General features: G+C 39.3%; 1 protein-coding gene across 1 annotated transcript; it reads right to left on the bottom strand.

The window, feature by feature from the left end:
* Nucleotides 1-3,209: 3,209 nt before the first annotated feature.
* LOC104087322 (uncharacterized) lies at nt 3,210-4,001 on the bottom strand. The gene has a single exon (XM_009591742.1). The coding sequence runs from the start codon at nt 3,999-4,001 to the stop codon at nt 3,210-3,212; it is 792 nt and encodes a 263-aa protein (XP_009590037.1).
* Nucleotides 4,002-10,604: the final 6,603 nt, after the last annotated feature.

Raw genomic sequence — 10,604 nt, 5'->3', positions numbered from 1 at the left:
CCTATCCTAATCGCAAAATCTTCCCCCGAGCCACAGGTTCAGAAACAAGCTCTATCTAATTCTACTCTAATCTAAATATGGCTTTCCCAAGTATAGCATATATAATAGGGTGAATTGGTAGCTACAACAATTCACAAGTTAAAACTAGAATTAAAGAAACAACCACAAGATGATAATCCAAATTAACGAAGATGTAATTAATAAACGTTAATAATCATGTCAACCATAACCCTAGAAACATAGTACTTAGCCACTCATGTTCGTAGTAAGAATTTTCCAAATATTTTGCATAAACAAATTACAAATAAAATATAAAGGAATGAAGAACTCTATGATTTTCTCCTCCAAAAGTTGTTCCACGTGATGTTCTTGCCTCGGGTCGCAAAACTCCTCTAAAAATGGTGTTTAATGACTATTTATATGTGTAGAGAAAAGACCTAAATGAAATAACCAAGTCCAAAACCAAGTAGGTGACAAAATAGGCTTTAAAAATCCGGAACACCCTCGCCACAGACCTCGCGGCGACAGCTCAAACGCGCGCTCCAGCTCACCTCATGCCTCATGGCGCAAGCTCTGTCCCGAGCAAAATACCCTACCTCGTCTGCTTAGTAGCAAGCAATAAGGCTCGCGTCGCCTGCTTCATTTACAATTCTGTTTCTTTTCTTTCTTTGCCTACTCTTCAAGTCACGTTCTTTTTTTGTTTTCTTTCCTTTCCAATTGTTCTTTTTGTCTTCTTTTTGAGTTGTCTCTTTTGTCTTCCCACACAAAGTCAAACCTTAATATATCCACTAATTAAATAATCACAACTTCATTCTTGTAGTGTATAAAATACACATAAAATCTCTACTTTGCTCCCAATTTTGTCTTCAACGTATCTACACATAAAATAAACACAATTAAGCACAAATATAGTATAGTTTAGCATTAAAGCCCAAAATGTAAGGTAAGTAATGCACTAAAAATATGAAATTATAGCCAAACATCACTATCCCATACTTAAACGTTACTCGTGCTCGAGCAATCAAACTACACTTTATATAGACACGACCTTTTTACACAATTCTCCTAACCCATCATACCAAGAATCTTTAAAATAGACTAAGCATGAGGGTGTAACATCTTCACCTCAAGATTTGATTCACAAGTACCATGCATTATTCACAACTCACTCACGTAGAGTCAATGCCATTACCTTTCCTTCATGAATCAAGTGCCCCCACACAACAAAAGAAAGTAGTTCCACACACAATAAAATTTAAGAACAATTAGGAACTCAAGATAGAAAGAATTCACTCTCTCAGAAATAACATTCATATGCCACAAAATATGCACCATAGGCTAGCCCGTAGTGTAATACTCTACTAATCGAGCTCATTCAGTCTAGGATCAAGTAGGACTTTAATTGGTTGTAATGTAGGCTGCGGGTCGGGTAGGATACATTTGGATATAAGAGTGACTACACCTTCCTAAGCACTTTAATACATATACTTTAACATTAAAACCTCATACTTATGTCAAACCAAACTCCACCTTCACATCAATGTATATTACTCCATAATTTATTTAGCACAATTACATCAAGAGTCACCACTATTAAGGAATATTTTCACAGCAATACAACTATATTTTTCTTTTCTTTTTCAATTCAAGTGTCTCTTACTTTTTCAAAACAGTGCTCCTTTCTCCTTATTTCTTTAGTTCCACTCAAAAGCCAAACCAACCACCCCACGCTTTAACTTTTACAAAGTTCATTACAATTCAAGTGCTCATAAGAGGTTAAAAGGTTCAAATATATGATTAATTCAAACAAATGGGTAAGGCTTGTAATGTGGTTGCCAAAGAAACATGATTACAGGCTCAAAAGGTTAACTACGATACATAACAATTAGGCAGGTAAACTATATATATCTGGCTCAACAAAGAAACACCTATATCACTTCCAAGACTGAACGAAATTACTATTTCGCTTTGCAAAGACACGTGGCAAGTTCTAGACATCAAATGCAATGCACATAAAAATACACAAACCTCACACACACATGGCACATAACTCACTCAGGATCGGACTCATCAAAACACTCTAGTCAAAGCAGTTAAGCAAATTTAAGATCACACAATTTAAGGTACTCATACAAGAGTCAAAAACTGAGCCTAAGCGTCACAACCAAAGTACTCACTATTCTCAGGGCATAACAAAGTCAAGAGATATTGCTTCAATTCAATTCATCTCACATTGGCTCCTACTCCTAAAAAAATAAAACTAACTACACCCGGTTCAAATAAAACCCTTGGAAAAGAACCGCGGCACAAAGAAAATCCAAGGGAGAATTACTACACTACCTACAAAGAAAAGCTTTTTGTGTTTTTTCTTTAGATTTAAATCCCTCAAGAAAACTGTCTAGGAGATCCATCGTCGGAAAAAGTCCAATTTTTCTACATTTTTTTTTAATTTGTTTCATAGCTACTAAAATACTAAAACACCACACAACTACGAAAACAAAAATAAGAAGTTAACATTTTCCTAACATCCTACTACTAATTATCTCGAGAATTCTCCCACGCCACACTTAAAAGAGTGTAGTGTCCCCAATGCACAAATAAAGAAAAATAATTACGATGGTGGACAAGAAACTCCCTGAAAGGCCAAAGGCCAAAGCAATCACGGCTCACGGGGTACTCAGACTTCCCCCCAGGCATGGTCCTTAGTGTGGCACCTCACACTTTGTTCTCACTATCTAACTCGCTTTTGTACACTTCCAATGGCTTTGCCTCCTATGCTTATAATCCTACAAAACGGAAACAAGCACTACAACAATAATAAGATAATAAATAAAAATAATAGAAAGCACTAAAGATGGGTTGCCTCCCAACAAGCGCCTGATTTAACTTCGCGGGACAACACTGCTACTCTTCTCAGGCTGGGCGCTTTCTCTTCTTCTTTCTCCCATTAAGTCTAGCCTTTTTACACACTCTCAGAAGGTCTCCTCTTTCATCTCTGGCTCTTTTCTCAATCGTCCTTACACACTCAGCTTGCAATACCACCTCCTCCAACTCAGTTGTCCCATCCGAATCACTACAATTCACATAAGGACTCTGCTCTATCCCCTTCAGTTCTACCACAACAATCATGCACAAGTCCTCATAATGCTTAGGGAGCTTAAGTGTCTTGTACACATTAAAAGTGATTTTCTCATCGTCAACTCTCATATTCAACTTCCCTTCCCTAACATCAATAATCGCTCCAAAATAATGGGCACTTCCTCATCTGCCTCGTAATCAAGAACAATAAAATTAGCAGAAAGAATAAACTTTTCCACTCGAAGAAACACATCCTTAATAATTCCTTCTAGCATAACTAGTGACTTATCTGCCAACAGTAAAGTGATTATAGTAGGTCTAAGCACCCCCAATCCGAGTTGCTTGATCAAAGAGGATGGCATCAAATTTATACTAGCCCTTAAATCACACAAGGCTCTACCAACTTCTTGCTTTTCGAGAGACAGATGAATTGTGAAACACCCAGGATCCTTTATCTTAGGAGGAAGTTTACTCTGAACTCTAGCACTGCACTCTTTAGTAAGTGCAACAGTTTCAAACTCTGTATGTCTTTGCTTGTTTGCCACAATATCTCTGAGATACCTTACATACTTAGGCACTTCCTGCAAAACTTCCACCAAAGAAAAATTCACACGCGCTTGGCTCAAAATATCAAAGAATTTCTTGTACTTAGCGTCATCTTTTTGCTTTTGCAGTCTTTGTGGAAATGGAGGTGATGGCCTTGTCACAATTACTGGCTCTGATCCTTTGTTCTCTTTCTCATTCTCCTCAACTGGCTTATGAACTAATTCTCCTTCAGGACTAGCTGTATACTTCTTTTTCTCTGAAACTTCTTCTAATGTTCTTCCATTTTTGAAGGTAATCGCATTGACTTGAGCCTTAGGATTAGGCTCAGTATCACTCGGGAGAGCTCCAGCAGGTCTAATATTCTGATTGTTAGCCATTTGCCTGAACTACCTCTCTAGATTTCTGAATTCTGTGCGCAATTGTTGATTCTCAGCCCTGACTTGTTGATTCTCAGCCATAACTTTTCGATTGTCTATCAAGAGCCTTTTCATCATGTCAATCAAACTCTCCTCTGCTTGCTGTGGAGGTTGAGGTAGATGATTGTAATTCACTTGAGGTCTGATATTCTGATTTCCACCACAAGAGAAGTTAGGATGACTCATCCAGTTCGAATTGTATGTGTTACCATATTGGGCATGTTGATTCATTGGTCCTCTAGCTTGTTGCCCCACATAGTATATTGATTCAGGATTCACGGGACATGTGTCACTTGTGTGACATTCACTACATAAATCTTAGCAAGTAGACATCTATTGCACATGTTGCATCTGTTGTGCATGATGCATTGTCATTTTATTCATCTGATTCGCTAATCTTGCTATATCTTCCCTCGTTGCTGAGAAATCATCAAGCTCGATCACACCTGCTACCTCTTGTTTAAGTGCTCTTCGTGGTTCCCCATATCCTTGCCAATTATTATCATTAGCAGTGAAATAGTTTAGCAGGATCTGGATCTCACTATACGGTCTTGCCATGCAACTATCCCCACATTCTGAGTCAAGATTCATCTTTGATGCCTCGTCTAACCCATCAACGAAAGTGTGACCCAGCACCTCATCGGTCTGACAATGGTATGGGTAGTCTTCGAGTAGCTTCTTGTATCTTTCCTAAGCTTGTCGAAGAGTCTCACCATGTCATTGTTGAAACCCAAGAATCTGGCTCCTCAGCGACTTTGTCTTCTTCGTGGGAAAAACGTGATTAAGAATTTCCTTGCTAGATCATCCCAATTGTGAATTGAGTTCGCGGGCTCCTTTTGTAACCATTCCTTAGTTCCCCCATTAGTGAAAAGGGAAATAGTGTCTGTCTGACATAGTCCTTGGAAACATTCGGATAATTGTAAGTGTCTGTAATATCCAGGAAGTTCTGAATGTGCCTCTGCGGTTCTTCATAAGATAGACCCACATATTGCCTTGTTGATTGAATTAGCTGTACCATATACTGTTTGAGTTCAAAGGGACCCGTGATACCAGGCTTCACAATCGCCTGAGTCATAAGAGCCAGATTGGGCCTTGCAGCCTCTATCACTGGACGCTCTTCATTACCCGCTATCTCTATTGGCTGTGGTTGAACTACAATGTCCAACTCTGTTTTAATTCTAGTTCTAGCCTTGACTTAGGAAGGAGATTGTTTGCGCTTCTACTCCTACGCATTCAAGAGAAGAGCCTGCGTTATCACAAATAAGGAAAACTAAAAATTAAAACTTGAACAAATAAAGAATAAAAGCTTAACTTAGCTAAACAATCAATAACTAAGTCCCCGACAACGACGCCAAAAACTTGTTGGTTCCCCAAGTACACGCAAGTATACGTGGTCTTCAAGTAATAAAGTGACTCAAAAGTCGGATGTCGAACCCATAGAGACTTAGATCAATTGTCAACTAAACAAACTAAAATCAATTAATTGTCCAAGATAATCAAGAGTGATATTTTTCTATTAATCTACTATTGCGGAAATTAAACAAGTAACAACTAACTTATCAATAATGCAAATGTATATGAAGAGATTTTACTTCAGAGGAGATAAAAATTACAGGGTCGTGGTTGGTTTATCAATCCTATTAAGTTCAATAATCACACTCGTTAATCAAGATTATCTATGGTTTCTAATTAACCAAATCATTTATATGAATAGCATGTTCCCACAATACTACACTTTAGCCATACTTTATTTATCTTCCTTTGTTGTAGGACACATCATCTTGTTCAACTTCATATGACCAACAAGAGGCGTGCTAACTAGTTTAGCACTCATCATGTTGAAGCGTTTAAGTACACGTTCAATATACTTCTGTTGTGACAACAACAACTTACTATTTGTGCTATCTCGGACAATCTCCATTCTTATAATTTTTCGTGCTGGACCCAAGTCTTTCATGTCAAATGCCTTGGACAAATCTTCCTTCAACTTGGTAATCAACTTCTTGTCTTGTCCTACAATCAGCATGTCATCCACATATAACAACAAGATGATGAAGTTATTGTAAGAGAATTTCTTATAATATACACATGGATCTGAAAAAGTCTTTGTGTATGTTTGACTTCTCATGAATAATTCAAACTTCTTGACCACTGCCTTGGCACTTGTTTCAGCCCATAAAGACTTTTTTTCAATTTGCACACCATGTGTTTCTTTGCCTTTACTTCAAAACCTTATGGCTGCTCCATATAGATTTCTTCTTCCAAATCTCCATGTAAAAATGCAGTTTTGACATCCAACTGCTCCACTTCAAGATCTAGGTTAGCTGCCAAGCTCAAGATTGTTCGAATATAGGTCATTTTGACAACAAGTGAGAAAATTTCATCAAAATCAATACCTTTCTTCTGATCGAAACCTTTTACCACCAATCGAGATTTGTATCTCACCAACTTGCCGTTTTCATCTTTCTTGAGCTTAAAGACCCATTTGCACTTGAGGGGACTTTTGCCTTTTGGAAGTTCAACCAGTTCATACGTGCCATTCTTCCATAGAGAATCTAGCTCTCCTCGCATGGCTTCCATCCTCTAGATTTGTTCTGGATGAGATATCACCTCCTTGAAATTCTCTGGCTCCCCCTCATCAGTAACGAGGATATACTCTGAATAAGGATACATCGTGGACTCTACCTTCTCTCTTTCTGATCTTCTCAAAGTTTGTTGTCATTATTGTTGTTGTTGTTGCTTTTATTCTTCCTCTTATGAAATAGGATGCTCCCCCTGCTCATCAATCTCTTTATCTACACCTTCCGTGTGCCATTCTTCACATGTGGAAGGATTACGCACATGTATAGTAAGAGTAGTAACAAAGTTAATGACTATACCGTTATCATTTTTGGTATTTGTTGATTGATCACCATCAATCCCGACCACATCTTCTCTGAAGATCACATCTTTGCCTCTGATGATCTTCTTCCTTTCTAGGTCCCATAATCTGTAGTCGAACTCTTCATCTTCATAACCGATAAAGATACATGGAATAGTTTTGTCATCCAACTTCATTCTCTGCTCCTTTGGCACATGTGCAAAAGCTTTACATCTAAACACTTCCAGATGGAAGCAGGACACCTCTTTGTTGGTCCAGACTTTCTCTGGAATGCCAAAATCCAATGGAACTGATGGATTTCTATTAATCAGGTAACAAGATGTGCTATCCGCTTCACCCCAAAATGACTTAGATAGTTTTGCCATTTTGAGCATACTTTTCACTTTTTGACAATGATGTGATTCATCATTTCAGCTACACCATTGTGTTGTGGGGTTCGGGGAACTGTCTTCTTATGTAATATATCAACCCTATATTCCTATGGTATTGAGTCTATCATGAACGAATATAATACGGTATTGAATTAAGCAAGACTGTTAGGTATATTCCTATCTTAACTGCGAAATCTTCCCCCGAGCCACGGGTTCAGAAACAAGCTCTCTCTAATTGTACTCTAATATAAACATGGCTTTCCCAAGCATAGCATAGATAGTAGGGTGAATTGGTAGCTACAACAATTCACAAGTTAAAACTAGAATTAAAGAAACAACCACAGGATGATAATCTGAATTAACGAAGATGTAATTAATAAACGTTAATAATCATGTCAACCACAACCCTAGAAACAAAGTGCTTAGCCACTCATGTTCGTAGTAATAATTTTTCAAGTATTTTGCATAAACAAATTACAAATAAAATATAAAGGAATGAAGAACTCTATGATTTTCTCGTCCAAAAGTTGTTCCACGAGATGTTTTTTCTTCTGGTCGCAAAACTCCTCTAAAAATGGTGTTTAATTACTATTTATATGTGTAGGGAAAAGATCTAAACGATATAACCAAGTCCAAAACCAAGTAGGAGACAAAATAGGCTTTAAATATCTGGAACACCCTCGCTAAAGACCTCGCGGCGCCAGCTCAAACGCGCGCTCCAGCTCGCCTTAGGCCTCATGGCGCAAGCTCTGCCGTGAGAAAAAACACCCTGCCCTGCCTTCTTTGTAGCGAGCAATAAGGCTCGCGTCACATGCTTCATTTATAATTCTGTTTCTTTTCTTTCTTTGCCTGCTCTTCAAGTCACATTTTTTTTTGTTTTTTTCCTTTCCAATTGTTCTTTTAGTCTTCTTTTTGAGTTGTCTCTTTTGTCTTCCCACACAAAATCAAACCTAAATATATCTACTAATTAAATTTTCACAACTTCATTCTTGTAGTGTATAAAATACACATAAAATCTCTACTTTGCTCCCAATTTCGTCTTCAACATACCTACACATAAAATAAACTCAATTAAGCACAAATATAGTATAGTTTAGCATTAAATCCCCAAAATGTAAGGTAAGTAATACACTAAAAATATGAAATTATAGCCAAACATCAATATCTACAACGGATTAGGAGCCGAAGCCCCAGGTAGCTTCCACTACCAGGGGTACAAGCCGAGGTCGAGCTAGACGTAGAGGCAGAGCTCAGCCTAGAGCACGTGCAACAACACCTATTCCGGAGCCTCAGATCGAGTAGGAGGAGGAGGTTCCTGTTCAGACCGTGCGTGTTAGACCAGCTCAGGTCCCGGAGGGGTTTATTGCTACCCCCGTGCTTCAGGATGCTCTAGTCTGCTTGGTGGCCCGTATGGAGAGTGTGGCCTAGACCGGTGCATTTATTGTGGCACCACTCGTCTCTCAGGCTGGGGAAGATCACAGACTCCTGCTACTCACACTTTGGAGCAGATGGCTCCCATATATCAGACTCCAGCAGTTTTTCCAGTTGGGATAGCTCAACCTATTATTGCTACACAAACCGGGGAGAGGCCCGCGATGTCTTTATAAGGATTGATGAGGTTGGATAAGTTCACAAATTTCTTCCCTGTTCATTTTAGTGGTTCCCTTTCTGATGACCCACATGATTATTTGGACAGTTGCTACGAGGTGTTGCACAACGTGGGTATTGTTGAATCTAATGGAGTAGACTTTGTAGTGTTTCAGACGACCAATTCTGCCAAGAGGTGGTGGAAGGATTATGAGCGGGGTAGACCGGTAGGTTCACCACCCCTCACTTGGGATAAATTTTCGCAGCTTTTTCTGGAGAAGTTTATTCATTTCACTTTGAGAGAGGCGTACCGCAGGCAGTTCGAGCGCCTTCAGTAGGGTAGCATGACTGTTATCCAGTATGAGACCCGATTTATGGATTTAGCTCGCCATGCAGTTATCTTACTCCCTACTAAGAGGGATAGAGTGAGGAAATTCATTGATGGAATTACATTTAGTATCAGGATACAGATGGCCAATGAAACCGGAGATGATATTTCTTTTCAGAGGCCCGTAGAGATTGCTAGACGGATCAAGATGGTTCGTGGTTAGAATAGGGAGGTGGTATCTGAAAAAAGGCCTCGTCATTTCGGTGGTTTCAGTGGTGCCTCTTCTGGAGTCATAGCTTCGTTTGGTAGAGGCTATTCTCCCAGGCCGATTCAGTCAGCGCTTCAGGAATCCCGTGGTGCTTCGGGTAGTCGTGGTTCTTATGGGTCTCATCATGAGCAGCTAGCCTACAATGCACCTTCAGCTCCTATTAATGAACGCGAAGAACACCTGACGCCTAGGTATTAAACATTTCAAAAGTTGGGATTTTCTTCACTTTTCACTATTTTCATGTTTGAGCTCGGCCTAGAGGTGATTTTGAAGAGATTTTAGGTCTATTTATATGTGTAGGAAAAGACCTAAACATGTAGGCAAAGTCCTAGTCAAACCCGGAGATGAAATAAGTCTTCACAACTCGGACTGTGCATGCCCAGACCTGGCCTCGTGGGGCCTAACGCCTGGTGGACCTCGTTCCAGGCTTGGAGTCGCCAGGTATAAGGCATGGTCAAGCTCGCCTTCTGCCCTGCCTCGCCAGGTCTCTCGCCAGCTAAAAGCCTAGCTTCGCCAGGTATAAGGCCTGCTCTAGGCCTGGCTTCGCCAGGTATAACGCCTGGTGTAGGCCTGGCTTTGCCAGCTTCTCCTTTTCAACTGCTCCCAAGCACGCTTTCGACTTTTAAGTATCCCTTTTGCTCTACTTTCATCTCCAATTTACCTACACATAAAATGGACTTCATTACGAGCAAATAAAGTGTAATTTATCATTAAAGCGTATAAAAGGCAAGGTGAATAATGTGCTAAACCATGAATTATATCCACAAATCAATACCCCACACTTAAACATTGCTCGTCCTCGAGCAATCAAACTATACTTATAGACACAACCTATTAAGCAATTCCCTTAACTCATTATACCAAGAATCTTTAAAATAGTTTAAGCACAAAGATGTGACATCCTCGCCTCAAGATTTGACTCACAAATACCATGCCTTATTCACAATTCACTTACTTACTCTAACATGGAGGTCAACGACATTACCTTTCCTTTATAAATCACGTGCCCTCACTCAATCAAAGAGCTTAGTTCCACACACAATGAATTTTTAGAACATAGGAACTCAAGATAGACAAAATTCACTCGCTCTCAGAAATAACATTCATATGCCACAAATGATGCACCATA

This window comes from Nicotiana tomentosiformis, chromosome 7 (assembly GCF_000390325.3).
Source record: "Nicotiana tomentosiformis chromosome 7, ASM39032v3, whole genome shotgun sequence".
Classification (NCBI taxonomy): Eukaryota; Viridiplantae; Streptophyta; class Magnoliopsida; order Solanales; family Solanaceae; genus Nicotiana; species Nicotiana tomentosiformis.
Note: the sequence above shows the minus strand (reverse complement) of the source record. Positions and strands in the feature narration are given on the sequence as shown.